General features: G+C 46.0%; 1 protein-coding gene across 50 annotated transcripts in view; it reads left to right on the forward strand.

Moving 5' to 3' along the window:
• Sorbs1 (sorbin and SH3 domain containing 1) overlaps positions 1–20,378 on the forward strand; it is a 223,454-nt gene that overhangs the window by 118,280 nt on the left and 84,796 nt on the right. For 20 of the 50 annotated variants that reach the window (XM_085693879.2, XM_085693872.2, XM_085693883.2 and 17 more), the window contains 7 exons: positions 1,079–1,207; positions 9,681–9,707; positions 9,833–9,945; positions 14,381–15,106; positions 15,738–15,770; positions 15,945–16,103; positions 19,331–19,472. In XM_085693879.2, coding sequence (XP_085550005.2) covers positions 1,079–1,207; positions 9,681–9,707; positions 9,833–9,945; positions 14,381–15,106; positions 15,738–15,770; positions 15,945–16,103; positions 19,331–19,472 — 1,329 coding nt within the window. Of the gene's footprint in view, positions 1–1,078; positions 1,208–9,680; positions 9,708–9,832; positions 9,946–14,380; positions 15,107–15,737; positions 16,104–19,330; positions 19,473–20,378 lie in introns of all 50 variants that reach the window. The other 30 variants (XM_085693903.2, XM_085693874.2, XM_085693866.2 and 27 more) reach the window with 11 other exon arrangements.

The following is a 20,378-nucleotide window of genomic DNA, read 5'->3' on the forward strand; positions in this document are numbered from 1 at the left end:
TGAGTGTGGAACTGAGCTTAGAAACTGAACTCTGGGCAGTTTGGGGGTGTGGGGAGTGAGTGTGGAGTTGAGCTTAGCTTAGCTGCACATAAGGAAACACTTGGCACATGCGCTCCCAGAAATTGCGTGGTCTGCCCCAGTTTCCTGCCTCATCACTGATTTTCCTGAAGGGTGGCACCAGGCCCATTAAAGCAAGCCGTCCTTTCTGCTAACCACACTGTCAGTTCGTTACAGTGAGCCACGGTCAGAAATAGTAAACGAAACTTTCTAGACACAGACAGCTCCTCGCAAGCTTTAAATTGCATAGGAAAAGATGTTGCTTGTGGAGGCTGAGTAGTGTCTGTGGTTTAAAACATCACCGAGGGACTGGGGACACATAGCCCTGGACATGGATGGATGCTTTGAACGCTTTCTTAAAGATGCCCAGGATCCGTTGTTGACCCTGGTGCCTCTGAAGGTGGATGGTTGGGAGTCTATGTAGATCAGCAGAGGTTCTGAGGACACTGTTGTGCTGCGTGAGGACTGAGCCTATCTGACCACCCTGCCGGCTATGTGTTCTCTCATTACGTTGGAGTGTGAGAGCTCCCATCCATGAACAGCACCTCCTCTTTCTCAGAGTTCAGGGGTCTTAATCAGCGAGAAACACAAGCAGCAGAGATTCTCTTCAGGACATCCCTGATGTGCCTCATTGCCTGCTGCCTTTTCTGTGAGAAGGGGGATCTACAAGCTTGAGGGATCTTTCACGAACTCCCCTGTGAGCCATGCCATACTAACTGGCCAGAAATCCGCTTAACCATTTGAACTTCATTTCATAGAAGGAATGAGCCAGCTTCCATCAGGAAATGTTTCAGCTGACATTGTAATTCATGCGTTTACTCAGCACGTGCCTTGCCTCTCCTCCCTAATCTCATGATGCTGCTACGGATTAATTTCCATTGGCCATAGATGGTTGGAGAGTAGGCATAGATGTACCCAGGTTCATCTCATTCCCCTGCTGTAACCATCTGCTAACAGTCTACCATGTAGCTCCCTCAGGTATCTTGGATCTAACTCTCTCCTTTGGATTTTTATTTCTCAGACATGGACCCTACAAAAATCTGCACTGGAAAAGGAACAGTGACTCTTCGGGCCTCGCCTTCCTACAGGGAAACCCCAAGCAGCAGCCCTGTGAGCCCTCAGGACTCTCCGAAGCATGAGAGCAAGTCAGGTGTGTTACCCTGCAGACTGGGAGGGGAGATATGCAGAAGAGAAGGTGAATATCCTGTGGTTCTGCAGGACTAGAGAGAAGTGTTGTGAGTTCATCAGCCAAGTCCTTCCTCTCCAGGGTCCCCAGGGCAGTGACTCTGTCCCTTCTGTGATGATTCTTAGTGAGTCAAGCTCTGGACTGATAGGTGGCCTTGTGCTTTGGGTGAAGGCACAGCCTCGTGATCCCTACTTTAGTATAGAGTGGTTCGGTCTCTAAACACTCTATAGGGCTGTCATTCTCTGTGCCTCACAGTCATCAGAAGTAGACAGGCAAGATGTGCCCAGCCCGGAGTTTGAGACTTGTGGTGCCTGCTTGTAAGTCTGAGGTGAGGTCTTTGATTTTATGTTTCTGGCAAGTTCTGAGGTCATGCTGTGGAGCTGGCTCATCAACCACATTTGAAAATGGCCACAGAAAATGGGGTTTTCTCTTCTCAGGAAACTGGGAAGCTTAGCACACTCTTGGAAACCAGAGTATAAAGGAAAGAGGGCTTGCAACTTTTGGTGCAGTGGGAGGTGGGTGTGGTGGAATTATGTAGGATGCAAATGAGTAATGCTTGCATCTCCTGACTTCCTGCGCCAGCAACCTGTCATGGGTACCAAGATTGATGCTTGAGAATGAGGCCAGGCTGGGGTTCAAACACAAACTCCCTAGAAGTAATAATACCAATCCTCCGGGAGGTCATCTTTGTTCCTAGGCCTAGGGAAGGCCTGAGCAGTTCTCTGCACCAAAAGCTGGCCGGGGGCTTTTTGGTCTTATTTTTAAGCCCACTCTTGATTCCTGACCTGTTGCAGTTTGCAGCTTTTCTCTTCTTTGGGAAATATGTGGGTGAGAAGAAAGGCAAAATAATTTCTTCAGAAGGCTGTAGGGTGTGTGGGGAAGAGATGATCCAAAGGGAAAGTCAGTGAAGCAAACTTTACTGACCAATTCTTAGGCGATGGAGAGGGAGGCTTGAACTCCCTCTAGTGGTTGTAACTGGCACGACTACAGAGCTTGGCTCTCTCCACTGTGGCGCATGCTGTGGAACTACTGTGCTACAGAATTATGTGTGCAGTTGAGGTGCTCCAGGAAGTACCATCTTTTGTTCTGTGGTAATCCCTACAAATTCATCCCAGTGAATTTGTTGGGAAAGAATTCAATATTTTCAGCAAGTTTTAAAAAATTTCTAACAGTACATGTACTTGGAAGAACTGAGAGGCAGTTATCAGTCATGCACACCTTTTTTAAAAATAAATTTATTTTTTTCAAAAAAGATTATAGTGCCAGGTGTTAGTGGTGCACATTTTTAATCCCACCACTCAGGTGGCACAAGCAGGTGAATCTCTGTGAGTTCGAGGCCCTCCTGGTCTACAGAGTGTATTCCAGGACAGGCAAGGCTACAAAGAGAAACCTTGCCTTGAAAAACAAAACAGCAACAAATATTATCATATAATTTCATTTTCTCCCTTCAGCCTCGCCCATGAACCCCCAGTCTTTAGTCTCATTAAGATCATGACCTCATTTTCTTTGTCATTATTGGTGGTGGTGGTGGTGGTGATGGCGACGATGGTGGTGGCGGCGGCTACGGTGGCAGCGGCAGTGGTGGTGGTGATGGTTGTGGGTGTATTCCTAAATATCTGAATGCAGGGTGCCCTGACTGTATACTACCACCTGTATATATATATGTTTTCTGGGCTGGCCCTTTGGCATTGGATAGCCAACGATGTGCTCTTCCCTGGAGAAGACTACTTCTGCCGCAATCAGCGTTCCTCAGTTGCCTCTAGTTCTTTGTCTAAGGTCGAGGCCTCGTGAGCTTCCCCCTTCCACATTATCATGTCTGCTGGTGTTGTCCTTGTGCAGGTCATGTTTAGGCAGCCATCTTGGTGAGACTTCATGGATACAGCATCTCTGGCGATGCTAGGCAGCACAATCTCACAGCAAGCTTCCTGTTCCCCTGCCTCTTAGAATCTTTCTGCCCACCTTTCCACAATGATCCCTGAGCCATAAGTGTAGGACTTGTATTGCAGATGTATTGGTTGGGACTGGGATTCACAACCATGCATTTAACAGGTTGTGATTTTCTGTAGTGGTCTTTGTTGCAAAGAGAAGCTTCCTTGATAAGAGGTGGAAACTATACTTGCCTGTGGCTATAATGATAAATGCTTGAGTGTCATTAGAAATTATGCTGGTTTGGTAAAGCAGAGGTGACAGTTTCTCCTCTAGGATGCATCTTATAGTAAATAAGTGTCTTCCTCCTAGTAAACCGAGGCTATTGGATCCCTTCATCACCTGTGCTCTCCATCTTTGCCACCCCCATTCACCCCTATAAGTTTCTATGTTGCTGACTATTTGCCTGAGCTAGAAGCGCCAGTCTTTAAATGGCTCCCAACACCTACGTTACAGAGATACCTCCAATTGTCAGCCATTGCTCTAGCTCCCTTCTCTTGAGAGAGACAGCTAGACTATCACAGAGTCTCCTGGGTTTTGGCGTTGGCATTTTCTGTCTTTGAAATCTGGGCAAATCCATCAACCTTAGATGGATCTAAGATGGATCTTAGATGGATCAATCTTCTCATCTATAAACTGGGTGCTATTATACTGGAGTCGGTGGCATTAATTGAGCTCTCCCATAACAAGTGTTTCGCATAGGCCTATACTAATAGTCCTCATTATTGCTGTACGTCAGGAGGACTGCTAAAGGTTGAATCCTATCAGTTTGAAGACATGATGTTCTGGGATAGGAGTGAGGGCAGTGGAGATGGAGGACAAGATAAAGTATCTTTGAAAGAATGAAATAATAAAGCTTGATGTGAGACTCAAGGACCCCAGGCTGACCTGGTGGTTTTCTAGATTATGGTTCTCATGGAGATGAGGGATTTGTGAAGGATGTTGGGAAGAGATGTTCTGTTCCATCATTGCTATGCTGAGTTTCCTGACAGAAGGGCTTCAGGAGAAAGTTCTAGGAGGCATTTGGAAATCAAAGTCCACAGTGCGAATCCATGAGTCCTGTGAGTCCACATGAACCAGAGGAAAATTGAGAAATCTTCTGTCGTGGATTGCTGCTACCAAGATGGGGCACACATGTGAGCATCAGGGCAGGGAGAAGGAAGCTGGGCCCTCAGAGATGGCCCATTTAAATCCACTGTTCAGACTCAATGTTTATGATATATACATCTAAAACTTTTGAATTTCACTTTTAATTATGTATGTACGTGCCACTATGTGGGTTGCAAATGTAGTGCAGGTGTCAGTGGAAAACAGAGGTGACAGACGCCGCTGGACCTGGAATTCTAGGTGGTTGCAGGCTGCTTCCCCGTCCCATGTAGGTGCTGAGAACTGAACCCCAGGGTTCTTTGAAAGAACAGCAAGGGCATTTAACCACTGAGCCATTTCTGTACCCCAGAATATTTTTTTTGAATGGTAGCTGGACCCCAGGTCCCTGACCAACACCTCAGCTCTGATTATGGACCTTGGACCATGGGATTAGAGACACCTGAGAATGTGGGAATAATTTCAGTACTGACTTCCTGAGCCAGGGAGAAGCCTCGTTACTCTTCTCCTTGTTTCCTTTTGATCTTATTACCTAGCATGTCTGGGTGTTTGCTTTACCAGTGTCCTAGGTCAGTGGTTTTTATGGTTGTTTTGTTTTTACCCTTTTGGAAGAGTAGTTAAGGAGTCTACGCTGGACATGGGTGCAATTCCCAGTTCCTTTCTGGTGTGGTCTGGAGGCCGAATAGCTAACCTCAGATGTTGTCCCCTGACTCACACGCCAGTCTCTAGTTAGCAGTTTCTTGCATTTTGGGCACTGTACTCATTGGCCCCAGTGTTTGCTGCAAAGTTACCCTAGGACAGAATGACTTGCAGCCACAGTTAACTCGTTTCCTCTTGTGTGATTCTTATGTTTGCCCTTTTGTAGCTGGGCTTTCTTTGGGACCCCAACTCCCCAGTAATGACACGGAGACTTAAATTTTTAATTATAAAAGCTTGGCCTTTAACTTAGGCTTGTTCCCAACTAGTGCTTATAATTTAAATTAATCTGTTTCTATTAATTCTATTAATCTACATTCTGCCATGTGGCTTTTTACCTCCTTTCCATTTTGTATGTCGTACTTGCTCTGTGTCTTGCTGGCATCTCTCATACCTCTAGATTCTAACCTCCTGAGTTCCTTTCTCTGTCGGAAGTCCTGTCTAACCTCTCCTGCCTGACTGTTGGCCATTCAGCTTTTTATTAAACCAAGTCACAGCAATATATATTCACACAGTGTACAGATACCCTGCAACACTCTTCTGATTGGCAGTGGCAAATGTCTCATAAACTAGGTGCTCTTTACCCATTAAATCAGTCATTTTTATGAGCATATGTTTAAGAATTAGGGCCCACTGAAAAGTTCAAGGAAAGAGCCTCAGAAGACAGCATCCTCCCTTCTGACACCCCACTGCAAATTTAGGGGACTTCTCAAACCACCTCAGGCTCAGTGCTAATGCTCAAAGGGTCCAGTTTGTTTACTACAGGCCAAGGATAGAGATTAAAATCAGCCCAGAGAAGTGCATGGTATAGGGTCTGGGGAAACACCAAAGCATTCTAGACACATGGTTTCCTAGCGCCAGTGTGTGAGCCTCTGTGTCTGAAGTTCTACTAGGGCTCTGAACATAGGTGCCACTGTCTTCTTTGAAGACCCGTCTAGTAGGCAATGAAGCTCTTACTGGCTCAGAGTCCTGGCTCCAAATCATATTGGTGTGGTTCAAGTCCCCAGGTAAACAAGACATTCTTATTCGGTGTAGCATTCCAGGGACTTGGGATTTACCTCCCAGAAGCCTAGGGTAAAGGCCAGACTTTTTCATTCATGATATTAAATGCTCCACTATGTCACATAAATAAAAGGAAGGTAGAAGTGAGAGTCAGCGCACACGTGAACCTACTTCTAGCACAGGTCATCACCTTGTGAGCTCTTTCCCGACCACGTGAGTCTGCCTTAATGAACAGTAGCCTAAAACCCCAAGAAGAAATTACTGTTTGGTTTTTTTTTTAAATAAGCAAGAAACCAAAATGAAATTAGAAGTGAATAAGATAAAAGCAGCTCTCTGGAGGCTTTAACCACGGGACAGAAAGGTCCATAAAGAGCAGATGGGGATACAAGGCAAAGTGGATTACGTCTTTTACTGAAGGGTTAAGCATCTCCAGGCTGCAAGTCTACCTATAAGCCAACCTTCCATTTTATTGGAGGAAGCATCTTGACAGTCTCTTCCATCAGCAGTCCGTGACTGATGACTATGTATGTAAAGCTTCACCTCGTGCTCTCAGATATAATTGGCACAGGGCTGCTCCCAACCTTGGAGATTCAGAAGAAAAGATAATGGATGAGGACTGACAAGATGCCAGAGATATGCTCTCCTTCAGTAAGGAGGAACCAGGCTGCTTACTGAGATCTGGGGAACTAACCTTCTGGGCACAGTGAGGGAAGCAGTTTTGAAGATTTGAAATGAGAAGAGAAAAAAAAAGAAAACCCGAGTCATTTCCAAGGGCAGTATGATGACTTTGATTTTATTAAATGGAGAGATCATATACTGTAGTTTATATCTCTGGGAATTTTCTGATGTTTTGAGCTGATTGTAGTGTTACACGCCTGTAATCTCACTACTAGGGAGGCAGAAACAGGAGAATTGCTGAGAGTCTGAGGCCAGCCTGGGCTACAGCCAGACTGTATATTAAGACCCTGATTCAAAAACAGACAAGGCTCTGATGATGACTCAGTACTGCCAGTGCTGGGACGAGGGCCTTGGTCTTGAATCCCCAGCTCTCCTGTAAAAGCCCAACATAGCTGTTTGTCTATAACCCCAGTGCTGGAGTGGGGAGGAGAGAGAAAGAGAGAGAGAGATACACACACTGTGGGCTTCCTAGTGAGTGAGCAGTCTAATTGAATCAGTGAGTGCCAAGTCTAGTGAGAGACCTGTTCAAAAATCAGGATGGATAGAGACTGGAAGACACTTAGTTGTTGACCTCTGACCTCCACATGCACATACATAGGCAAATATGTATGTATGTATGTATATATATATATATATATATTCTACACACATTGACATAAAATACACAAAACCCCAAACCATAATAAATACACACATACCCTGTAATTTATATCTGTGGGGATTTCTCTCCCTGTGCTTTGGATTTTAGCTTTATAAAGCCCTACTTTATGCCATATATTTTATTTTAATATGTTTGAATTTACTTTATGTGTTTTGCCTGCATGTACCGTGTATATGCCATATGCCTGGTGCCTGCAGAGGTCAGAAAAGGGCATCAGATTCCCTGGAACTAGAGTTAGGGTTGGTTGTGAACCACCATGCTGACATATCAGGGTTTACACCCTTAAAGAAAACTGACTAGTTGGGGCTTGAACCTGGGTCCTCTGCAAGAGCAACAAATACTCTGGACCACTGAGCCATCTGTCTCTCCCGCCGCTGTGCCATATACGTTCATTTGGTCCTGTGACTCATGGAAGAGTCATGTCTATTTTGCAGGTGAGGATGCAGTCAACAAGTCAGAAGATTGAGCTCACAAGAAGTGATCTGATTGCATGAGGATCACTTCCTTCTGAAGCCTGTAGTTTAGAAGAACAGTCACTCCTCCGTTTCCATGACGTGTCTGTTTTCTAGTGTGACTTGAATAGAACCTACCCAGCAGGCAGCCGAAAAGTCGGCAGAAGAACGTGTCCCTAAGTCTGTGTGCTGCATTTGCCCCCATTGTCAAGGAACAAGCCTATTGCTGTCTGGTGTGTATATAAAGTCAATGCATTTGAAAAGTGGCCCAACAAGGGGTGTCTAGAAACAGCAACTTGGAAAAGAAGGGAGATGAAAAGTGTTAGAGTGAATAGGATGAAGGGCCATTGTCACAGAATGTCACTTGTATTCTCGGGGCTGCCAGGTACATGAAGCTCTCTGGGCCAGGCACCTAGCTAGTAGTGAGTATTAAATGGTTACCTTCACATGCTTGATCTCAGATTCCTTGGCAACTTTGAGAGAAGGTCACGGGGGAGGGATCCTGGTTTACAGATAAGAAATGTGAAATTTAGTGTGGTTAAAGCCTTGCTCTGGTTACCCAACCAGTACAGTGCAGTAATAGCAGCATGTGTGGAACACATACCCTGTGAGTCTTTAACATGGCAGCTCTTGGAGAAGACAATTAGCTATGAGTTGTCTGTAAGGCAGTGGCAGAGATGTAATAGGCAACCTATACAAGGGAGTATAACTGAGTCACCTTAAAATTCTGGATTTGGGGGTGTGACAATATGTTGTTTCCTCCCAAATAAGGATATTTTAGAAATAATACCTTTATTCTTTGAGAAGATCTTACAAAGCGTTTTGATCACCTTCCCCTTCCCAACCCCTTGTAGATCCACTCCCACCTCCCTACCCACTCAACATTGTGTGTGCTACTGTCCTGCTTCATCCCTCTGTGTGATGCTTTCTGATCTGGGCAATGCATTTGGCCTCTCTCCTTTCTCATCCATGAAGTACAGTAAGCATTTAATGAAATTAAATACTAAATAGGTGTAAAGTGGAGCCATGTCTGGCCCCCGAAAGGTGCTTAATAAATGTTTGTACATCTCAACTTGTCATCTGGGAAGTCTACTGTTGGTCTGAGAGACCCACACTGAAGTAGAGGCTTGGACTTCAAGGACAGTGAGTCCCCTGCTTGTCTCTACAGGAGTGAGAAAAGAAGGTTCTTCAGGAAATAGGGGACGGGATGTTAAAAGATTGCAAGAGTAGGGGTGGCCAAACTGGCCACGAGCAAAATCCAGCTTATTGGCTAAGGTGGCTTTTATATTTTAAATGACTGATAGAAAAATATGAAGAAGAATGATACTATATACCGTGTCAAAGCCTTTGAAATTTCTGATCTGAACTCTGGTCCTCATGTTTTACCTCTCCAGCCCATATTGTGAATGTTTTTGTGCCTTGTGCAATGGGACGAAGACAGGGATCAAAAAACAAACAAGCAAACAAGCCACCGCCCCCCCCCCCCCAAAAAAAAAACAAAACCGAAAACATGCTATAGAGGCTTCAGTCATGTTCTACCACTAGGGTCCAGTAATTAACTCAGCCTGCTAAGGTGCAGTCATGCTTAGCCTACAGCAAGCTTTGGGATGGGGAATGAGACTGCGAAGGACTGGGCGGCAGAGAGTTCTTTTGCCTTTCAGTCTGTAAAGAACGTCAAGGAACAATTGTTTCTTCATTCCTGTGAATGTAGCCTTGTGTTCTCAAAGGTCAGTGCCTGTGAACACATCATGGTTTCAAGTGGGTTCCTATGGTAATGGGGCCGTCGTGACTGAGGGTGTTTTGTGTCAGGCCAGGGCTGCTGATTTTCATCGGCCAGTGTGTCTCATGCTTGCTTCCCTCAAACGTAACCGTTTCTGTTTTTCCCTTTTTGTTTTCATCCTTCTCGCTCCGCTCACAGGCCTGGAGCAAGGGGACCCTTCAGCAGGTACGGCTTTGCATGCCTACTTTCCTCGTGTGCCTTGGGGCACCCGGGATCCTTGAATTCAAGAAAAGCCAGCGGGTGTTACCTTGGAGTGATGGGGTTTGTTTTTGTTTTTTGTCTTGCCACAGAGGAGTGGAGACTTTCGTCCAGTGCTGATGCCAATGGCAACGCCCAGCCCTCCCCACTTGCTGCCAAGGGCTATAGAAGCGTGCATCCCAGCCTTTCCACTGACAAGCCCCAGGTAGGTGTGTGCCCACAGATGGGGTGGGAACTCAGTAGTGGTGCCTATTCTCAAACTTGGCAGCCCAAACTTGTGGCTTCCTGCTAACCCAGCTGGATTGTGGAGTAGGGGTTCAGTCTTTGCTTATCTCTGAAATAGCTTTCTTAGGAGGAGAGTTGGGATCAAAGGGAGCAGGAGTATGGGCTGAGGTTTTAGTCTGTGAGGCTGTTGGGAATAGGCCTGCTGTTTTCTAGGATTAATAGACACGTGGAAGGGTTCTAAAAGAAGGAATTCATTTAGCCTTGGGCAGGTTGAGCTTATTTTTAAGGAATTCTTTAGAGCATAATCAGAGGAAACCCTCCGGTATTTACACCACTAACTTTCTAAAGCTGAGACTCTGAACACTGTGGTCACAGAGGGACATCAGGTATTTGTGACCAGACCATAAACCCAGTAGCCCAAAGGCCTGAGGACAGAAATCACAATGGCAGCACACACAGGCTGGCTTCACAGTCCAGCTCTGCTCTGCAATAGAAAATCCCCCATCTACAGCTATACTACCGTGAACCAGCACAATCTCATGTGATCTTGAAAGCTAAGCCGGGTTAGGCATGGCCATTACTTGCATGGGAGGCAGCCCTGTACTGCTATTACAGTTTGGAGTAGGGTTGACTTTAGTTGTTGGGGTGGTTTCCTACCCTTTCTTCCTTCTCCTCTCTATACTCTGTTATTTTGTTAAAAGGCATAGATTCTTTAATTCTAGTGATGTGTAAAGGATGCTTATAAGGAGGAGCCACTAACATGGAATGGAGCCATCTTCCTTATAGGAGATGCTACTGCTCAGAAGATCCCTGGGTGGTACAAGCTGCCCTGCCTCGTTCTAATGCTTCTAGAACAGACCCGACTCCTCATTCTGCAGTTTGTCCCTCATCTGTCTTGTCAAAAGGCTGCACTGTAAAGCCTTTCTCCCTCCTGTCTTGACTTACCTCCCCACTTTCAGCCTTGTCCACCTAGGCCCTGGTTGGAGCCAGGAGCTGTGGAGATGCCTGGCCTCCCAGAGATCACTTGTCCATTAAAAGACTTGCTGAAATTTCCCCATTTCTGAAAGTTTTCTGAGTATGTAACGTGTTGTCTGTGGCAGTGGCGCTTCCTCGCAGTTGTCTCAAGGATGGGTACTGTTACTCTACCCAGATTTGAACACAAGATCTAGTCAAAGCAGAGATTGAAGTACATTGTCTTTCACCAAAGGCTAACCCTCCAATGCCTCTTGGTTTTGTGATATACACACCAAAACATGGTCCAGGGTAGGGTTGTATTTCAGGGATGAAAATCTTACCCCTGAACAAGGCCCATAACTCGTTTTCCAGTACCATATAAGTAAATAAATAAATATCACATGGAGATAAATGTGAGTCCTTTGAAAATACTTGCATTTAACACAACTTTATTAGGTACTAGTACTCAAGCCAATGGGCTAAACATTGTCCTCCAGGAGTTCATAAGGGAAGCTGGATAGTAAGGTTGAGCATCCTGTGATATCTCTACGTCAGCACGTGCTTTGATCTGTTTGTCCTTCAACTTCACGTTTCCTGGGCTGCCCTCAGGGAGACTGTCAAACAGCTGACCCAAGAATTTTGTCCTGCACATCCAATGTAAGATTTGCCATTTGAACGTTAAGAATGTCTACTACTTTGCAGATTTAGTTTCTGAAAGTAAACGTGAATCTTTAACTGTGTAGTGCTTGCTATAATTGCACATGGGCTTCAATAAAGGCAAAGCAAGTTGGATAACTACTTGGCTTTGTTCCAGCCCTGTGGAGTTTATGGATCTGTTGGCAGAACATCTTCCCTTAAGGACTGAGTTGGGGTCCAGAAGATGGATGGGCTAGGTGGGAATCCTATGTCTTGCCCACCTGGGCTTGCTACCTGCTATTCCCCGGACCACGGAACCACAGTGTCCCTTTCTGTGATGTCAGCATCAGCATGGTAATCCTAGTAGAGATGAGGTTTGGCAGTTTGGATGAGTTTGGAAACTATATAAACTATGAACTCATGTTTTCCAAATAGCCTCCCTCTCCCATAGGCCCACCTTCCAAAAAGATGTGGAATTTCGTTAGTGGTCAGGGGGCAGATTGGGCTGCAATACTTAGGTTGAAGCAAAAAGCTGTTCCTTTGTGTCCTTGCTTAGCCTAACTCTCTCCTCCTCTAGAGTTAAAAGAAGCCCTGAGACAGGAAGTCCTTTGACTCTGTGTGTATTGCGGACACTCTGGGGAAGTGTCCTCTCTGCAAGGTCACAACCCTAGGAGGGCTTGTGCCTGATGTCATGCAGTCCTAGTACCATACATGGCCATGGGTGAATTAAGTTTAAAACTCATAGAAGCAGATTTCTATGTTTGGACAAAAGGAATAATGTGCAAGATGCTCTAGTGTAAAGTCAAAGTAAATCTGAGCCCGGAGCGAAATGATTTTCTGCTCGCTTCTCATCAGCCCTATCCCTACTTGACCATCCCAGTGGTGGGGGCTAGTTCAGTTGCTGTGTCTGGGTATTGTAAGCTAGACTGCAGAGTGTCCCAGCACTCAGCCTAAGTTCATCACCAGAGGGCCTCTTGGTTGTGGATTTGGGGCGTGTATAAATGGCCACACTCCATTGGCACTATGTGGGACAAGACATAGATCTGGTTAACTGAGAATACCCAGGTAGTTGTCTCTCCACCTAGACTATCTGTCATCTCAGATTTATGTTTTAGGTGCAGGCTGTTCATTGTTTCTGGATGATAGTCTGATCCAGAGTCATAAAGATTTTTTCAATTTGTCACCTAGTCCCCTTTCTAATGTCTTTTCCCTTTTTCACATAACTCCTACAAAATATAAAATAAAATGAGAATTAGCCTCAGTGTAATCAGTGTGTATGGCACATGCATGTGCATATGCAGCTGTGCTCATGTGTGTGTGCGCATATATGAAGACAGAAGAAGGATGTTAGGTGGTTTCCTTAATGGTTTTCTTTCTTGCACCTTTGAGATAGGGCTTTTCACTGAATCCCAAGGTTGCCCTTACGGCCAGTCAGCTGGCCAGTGAGCTCTGGAATCCCTCTGTCTCTCACCCCACATCATTAGGGTTACAAGAATTTACAGACATGCCAACCTCTTTATTTTGGTCCTGGAGATTCAAACTCAGGTGTTCATGCTTGTAGAGCAAGCAAGCTTACTCATGGGGCCATCTTCCCAGCCCCTTCCTAGGTTTTGACTACAACACGTCTGCCATAATTCACCAACTTCTAGACTTTCACATGTGTACACTTAAAGGACGGTTCTGGTTTTGTTCTCATGCTGAAGTCTGAAGATCAGGGCCAGCGAGTAAAGTCTGGGAGGGAGCATTGGTGCTTCTTCTCCGGAGTCTAGTTCCCAGGTGAGCCACAGGTTGGCTGAGAAGGACCAGGCTGGAGGGTCACCATGCCTCCTGTCCCTCTGCCTACTGAGACCCATGCAAGAAAGCTGTTGTGTGGAGAAGGGAGAGGTACGGGTTTTAACTGTAACTCTGAGCCTGTTACCAGAGCTTTGCTCTCACACTGTGACTAAAGTTGTATAGAAATGATTTCCTGTGCATGGTGATGGACCGACTGAATAAACCAGACTCAGCCCAGCCCCATAGGCTAATTACATGCCAGATGGCTCAGACTTCTTTTGACCCTGTGCCTCAGAAGTGGGAGACTACATGCTTTTAATCTCTTGACTGTGTCCATGCCCTTTGATTATAATTCTAGAGATTGAATTCAGAGCTTTATATACACCAGGCAAACTGAGCTACATTCTCAGCTATGTTCTTAGTGATTAATTCTATCAGATGATTTCTTCTGAGGAAAGAAAACACATGGACTCAGTTTTAAATGTCCTCCTCCCCTCAGTGAATTTTGTATGCTTGTAGAATTGAGAGCTGAATCAGAGGCTCAAGGAAGACATCTGCCTCCTGTGAACACGGACACAGGAGGGCCTCCCTTTCTCTTTTTCCTACTGGGAAAGAATTAAAGTATCTCAGACAAGTCTAATGAACTTAAACTTTTAAAACCAAAGGCTTCAATAAGAGCCTTGAAGAAGCGGGGGGGGGGGGTTTGGGGAGGAAAGAGGACTTAACTCTGGGGCGTCATTCACTGGCAGGTGAGCCCTTGAGCATGTTCTTGAGTCAGAGGGTCAATAAAGATGCAGCCAGACAAGCATTGGTGTTGGAGCTGACCAGGTCTCCCTGGCTTGTGAGTCAGGCCAGCCCTGCAGGTAAGTGTGAGTCAGTCCTTGGAGCTGCCCAGACGACAGCTGTGGGCACCAGAAGGATTTGCTCAAAGGTCTGCCAAGAGTTGTTTTGCCTTTTATCATGCTGTGTGCTGTGTCTAATGATCCTTCTCTCCATCTCCCTCTTCTTCTCTCTCCCTGTTCTGATGTCATGTCTTGAAACCACTACTAAAGGTTCTATCTCCCCCACGCCTTCCGTTCCCTCAAAAGGACCGCTCTGCATGGCAGCTCCCCACCGTTCACCGCACCCACAAAGACTCCCTCTACATGAGCTCACCAAAGCCTTACATCCCGCCCAGCACCCCCATCCAGCAGGACCCCTCACTGCCTCAGCCCATCTCTGTTCCCTTGGCAGCTAGATTGGCTCCCAAAAGGGCAGCGTGTCCTGGTTCATTGCTTTTGGGGTCCATGGTCCTTGATGCTTCCTCCCAGCCCCAGCCACACTATGTAGGCTCCAGTTTAGTGTATAGTAAGAATGTGAGCTCTAACCCACATCATGAGACCACAGGGAATAAAAAGGTCAGCAGCTTATATGTCCCGTCTTTATCCAATAACATTTGCCGGGCAACATTGGAAACCTACCCTCCTGCTGCACATGACTCAGCCAAAGACACTCCCTCGGAGGCTGCAGGCACCCAGGCACCAGCGCCCAGCCTTGTCCCTGGCACAGCCACAGCCAGCACAGGAAAACCACCCCCTGCTCCTCCTCCTGACCCTCCCAAGCTATTCTTTGACCACCGCAAAGATGCTGGTAACCGTGGTGAGAATCCCACACTGGGGACATGGGCTTTGTTCCCAGATGCAGTGAGACCTCCCGTGCTAGGCCCCCAGGTTACCTCTGATCTCGAAAGCCAGAAGAACAAAGAAACTTACCTTTTGCAGCCGTGTTATCCAGCCAAGGCAAGAAACTAGGAATGTTTGTGTGTCTTCTATGCTGTCTCTCTCAAAACCAATTCTAGTGGCTCGCTTGTTCTCTGGGCTTCCCTACCGTCCCTCTCCTCGTTAGTACTACAGCGCTTGAATCCTGAATTCTTCGCTTTAAACTGCCCAGCGTAGCCTCTTCTGTCTCCCTGTCTCTTGTCTGTAAATGTCTCAGGATGCCAGAGCGTGGAATTCATAGACTAATAATGTGGTAAGATAGAGTGTTTGTATCCTCTTAGAAGGTGCCAAAGAAGCTGTATTTATTCCCAAGCTTGCAGGCTGTGTGGCGGTTTAGCAACGTTAGACACTGCCTGCTTGCCTGCCTGCGTATTCTGTTGTTTGCTCTCTTTCTCCCTCATAAAGTGTTAAAAGGATTCAAAAATAGATGGATGGAAAGTGAACTTGGATGGGGCTCCCTCTGTGTCATAGAGTGTCAGGAGGCCAGCTGGCTAGCACTGGCTAGCACTGACTGTCTCATGTACTCTGAGGAAAGGGCACTGATTAAATATTTCTCAAAGTGCATCACTGCATGTCCGTGCGCAACTGTTTAAATGTGGAACTCCTGCCTCTCTGCAGTCCCCTTTGCGTAACGACCCCTTATTTCCCACAGGATGCCACCTCCTCCAGCCAAGCCTCGTCTGAGGTAATAGTTGTCCCTCTCTACCTGGTTAATACTGACAGAGGGCAAGAAGGCACTGCCACTACTCCGGCATCTCTGGGGCCACTTGGCTGCGTCCACACTATCCCGGCGACCACCCCTGCTGCCTCACCTTTGACCTTCCCGACACTAGATGATTTCATTCCCCCTCATCTGCAGAGGCGGCCCCACCACAGCCAGCCAGCCAGTGCTTGTGGCTCCCTCCCCCCTGCTAGCCAGAGGCCACCACCCTCACCACCACCTCCGCTGGTCCCTCCCATACTGGAGGACCTCCACAGAGGCTTGGAGCCTGACCTCCCGGGAGCTGTCACAAGTACCGTAAGCTTGCTGGACCCCCTTCCCCACGGCTTCCTGAATGTCTGCTCCTGGCAGTAAAACCCTCCCTTTCTCACTGAAGTACTAAGTTCTGAGGAGGCCTTGGCCACTGTGCTTGTGTGATGGCTGGCCCTGTGTTTGCTGTCTCCGAGTGCATGCCTCCCTGTGCATCCTGTGGGCCACCTATGAGCGCTCTTGACTTTGAAGAACTTTCTCTTCTCTGCTCTATTGCAAGTGCACGTCTTCCTGGTGGAACTCTGTCTTTCCTTTGAGAAGCACCTGTGGCCATTACTCAGACCTGACAGAGATTGCTCTCAAGGCTGAGGAAAGCTGCAGGGTCCCGTGGAGAGCCATAGGCAGGTGTGGGAATGACGGAGCGAGAGTTGTGAATGAGGAGCAGGTTCCCTCTGGGCTGATTCCATAAGTGAGCTCTCTTTTTAACAGAAGTACAGAGACGGTGTGGGGGAGGAGAGGTTTAATTGAGTAAATGCATCGAAAACCTGTATGTCAAGACCTTCTCTCACAAGACAGGTAATTACTAGGGCCCCTGAGGAAGAGGCCACTGTGGTTTTGGTGACAAACTTGTATATCACTAATTGCTGGAAGTTGGAAGGTCTTGACAGTTCAGTGTGAGTCTCTTCACAGCTGGCCCAGCTGCTTCCGGCACAGTATGTCTTCTTCTCTAGGAGCCCAGGATGAGAGAATCTGAATGTATGGCATCATAAGGTTCAGTGGGGTTGAATAGTCACAGTTCCCATGATAGGAACTCATGGTTTGGTTCAGCATAGGTGAAGTATCTGGTTACTGTTGGCTGCATTGCTGAGGACTAGTGAATGAAGAAGTAACTGGTTAGTTAGTGATGGCTTCATCCCTACCAGCTTTTAAGCAGTTAGGTTCCACAGGTCCACTTACAATGAGCCAGGGCTCCTGCTCTTGAAGAGTCTGGAGGAGGGGGTAGAATACAGCCGCTCTCTAGGCTAGAGAAGTCGAGTTTATATATCATGGATTTGGAAGGTCTGGGAAGGGGCTGGGGCCAGGGCCTCTCACTTGGTTGCAAGTATCTAAAGGGTTTTGATGTTGAGGCCATAAACACTATTTACAGATGTACAGTGAGCTGAATATTTGCTGATCGAGCTAAGCATTTACTAGCATCCTTTGTTGGAGGAAGGATGCTAACAAAGCTAGCTTAAATGGCTTGTTAAGCTGAATCAAATCAGAGAACAGGAAGGAAAGTTCTTATTTGGCTCTGTAGGGAAATTGTAATGAAGTGTTAGGCACAAGGAAGCTTACAGAACGATGACACCATGGGCTGGAACTCTTCTCCGATCTCCAGATAGAACTCAGGGTAGTTAGACCAGGACCAGGGCAGCTGTAACCACAAGTTTGGCTCTTCTGCTTGAGCTTTGGAGCTCATCTCTGCTGCAGACTGATGTATTCCTCTCCTCCTAGGTGAATTTGAAGGCATTCTGCTTTAGGATGTACTGATATCTTTCTAGTGTGTTTCTCTGTGCAGCAAGCAGAGTGAGTTTTAGCAGAGTGCACTCAGATATTGCTATAAGACATCCTGGTATGTACTCTGCTTTTGGGCATTTGTTTAGCTCTAGGTTTGCATATTGGGGTTTGTTTTGTGTGTGTGTGTGTGTGTGTGTGTGTGTGTGTGTGTGTGCCAGGACAGATTAGTTGAGATAGTGTACACAATTTGTCCAATTTTCCTAATTGTTCTGCAGTAGACTTTCCAGAAGTTGACTTAATAACGTTTACTTTGGCTTTAGGTAACAGTTAGAGATTAAAAGCAGACTGCTTGACTTCCCCTTTGGATGCCCCGTGAGTGGCATCCAGGCTGTAAGTTGACACAAACTCCTCAAGCCTTGGAAAAAGATCTTACTCACAAAATTGAGCTCATAGAAGTGGCGATCCAGGGAACATCTTAAAGAAAACCCAACCAAGGCATTGGTGGCAAAGCCCCTACTGTGTGTCAAGAGCTGTCCAGGGTGCTGAAACCCACACTTCTCCTCATGAACCTGCATTCTCTTGCCACAAAGCTTAGCCCACATATTCCTTGCTGGTAGATAGCTCCTGTCACTCACACAGTATTTTTCTGAGCACCTGCTACTTGCAGGGTATTGTGTTGTGTGGTGGCAGAAGAGGGAGGCATGGGGTCCTTGTCTTGCAGCTGTATATGCAGTAGCTGTCTCTGAGCTTAATTTTTTTAAAAATAGCTACCAATATCTTGTTCTTAAACACCTTTAAGAATGCCATCTTGCCAAGCATAGTGATGCATGTCTAGAGGCAAGTGGATCTCTGAATTTGATGCCAACCTGGTCTACTTAGAAAATTTCAAGCTAGCCTGGGCTTTATAGTGAGAGCCTATCTTTAACAAAAGGGAAAGGGAAAAGAATGCCATCCTGGGGCTGAGGATATTAGAGTGTTTGCCTAGCACAGGCTCAGCCCTAAGTTCAGTTCCCAGAACTAGGTCATGAGGATTGCCATCTTTGCTTTAAGGTTTGGAAGATATAAAATAAAAACTTTGCAGAATCTATAAGTGTGGTAGAGGAAACAAAAGGCTGGTATTACCCCCATCATCAGATTACCAAAGTGTTAGTAATTTGTTAATATTGCTGGGGGCGGTCTCAAGTATTTAAATTAAGTCAAGATGCTCCCATGTCTTGGTTCAAAGAACTTCTGTTATTTTGATGCTCAGTGAAGAAATGTCCCAGCAAGGTAGGATCCTGCTTAGAGCTCAGAAGCCAAAGCTGCTGGATTTGCTCAGTGATTCTGAAGTTCATAATAACTTTCCTGAGAACTATTATAAAGGGGTTCCTCTTTGTTCTTTCTGACATCTCTCTATAGGGTGCCTTAACTTCCCTGACTTTTCCACTTAACCAGTTCTCGTTCTTGGATCGCATTTAGAATTGCATGAGTTTTGCATGTTGTTCTATTTTGATTTGAATTTGCTTTTTAGTAACCAGATTGATACACAACTATTACTAGGTGAAAATAATGGATGATTCTGAGACTTTCAGCAACATTTACTTACCTTCCTTCTCTTGCCCCTTACTAATACATACAAGGAGAATAAATTTCCAGATTAACCTTCTAACTGGAATTGACTCATTGGTTACATTTTTGTTTATAATTAATGTCTTTGTAAAGGTTTTTTATTCCTTCTTACAGAGTCTTAATTCTAGATAACTTGTATTCACTCTTCTTTCTAATGTTTTGTTTTTCAGGGCAGTCCTTTATTAAATGAAGTTTCTTCTTCCCATATTGAAACTAATTCCCAAGCCTTCCTTCCAACAAGCAAACCGTCATCTGCCTACCCCTCCACCACAATCGTCAACCCCACCATTGTGCTCTTGCAGCACAACCGAGGTAAGGCAGTCTCTTGCAGGGTGTAGTCTGCAACTCTCCCCAACCCTGCCCCAGGCCATCCGTCCCAGCTCTTGTAGTACCCACAAGATTGATCAGTCCTAGACAGAGGCCCCTGATCTGGAATGATGTCACAAATCTGTGAAACTGGGCTAGTTCAAGTTCATTGCTGTGCTTTCATCTTGTGTGTTTATCTGCAGATGGTCCATGTACAAAAATGCAAGTGTGTGTCTCTTGGTTCTTTGCTGTATGATTTGTGATGGTGCTTTGCCTCAAACGTGCCTGCAATGTCTTTTAATTGCTGTCATAAAATGACTGACTCATTCAAAGTAGTCAGTTTCTAGAAAGCATAGTTTTCAATACCAAGTTTCAAAAGAGGAAACAGTGAATAGATGATTGTCTACAATGTAGAGCATGTCTTTGTGGCTCTGTAACAGGGGCTCCTAGGCTGTCTTCTGGTTACTGGCTAGTCCTCTTCTTACAGAAGACTCTGTGGTGAGTGGCCATTCAGTGGCAATCTCCGTGATGGAGACTCATATGTCTGTCTGCACTGCTTCCATCCACATGGCCCAGACAACTCTGCTTAGGGGTTCTGATTGGTTCCTATTGTTTCTCTGGCTGTTCCAGTTAGTCCTGTTGCATCTCTGAAGGGGCCTCAGGGTCAATAAAAACCCAAGAGCTTTGAAATAGTCATAATACATTTTTACCTTTCTGCTTTAAAATTCAGGCAATGGTTCTAAATCCCAACTTTTCCACTTTGGAGTTGTATAGAGGAATAAACTTTGAGTTTATAAAAGTCCTTTTGCCACATGGCATGGGACATTTTGAGGCCATCTCCTCAGAGAGGGCTCTTCTGCGTGGAACCCAGGGAATAGCATAGGGCTGTGTACTGTCTATAGCTCAGAGCCT

Source organism: Myodes glareolus, chromosome 7 (genome assembly GCF_982192425.1).
Source record: "Myodes glareolus chromosome 7, mMyoGla1.1, whole genome shotgun sequence".
NCBI classification, from domain to species: domain Eukaryota; kingdom Metazoa; phylum Chordata; class Mammalia; order Rodentia; family Cricetidae; genus Myodes; species Myodes glareolus.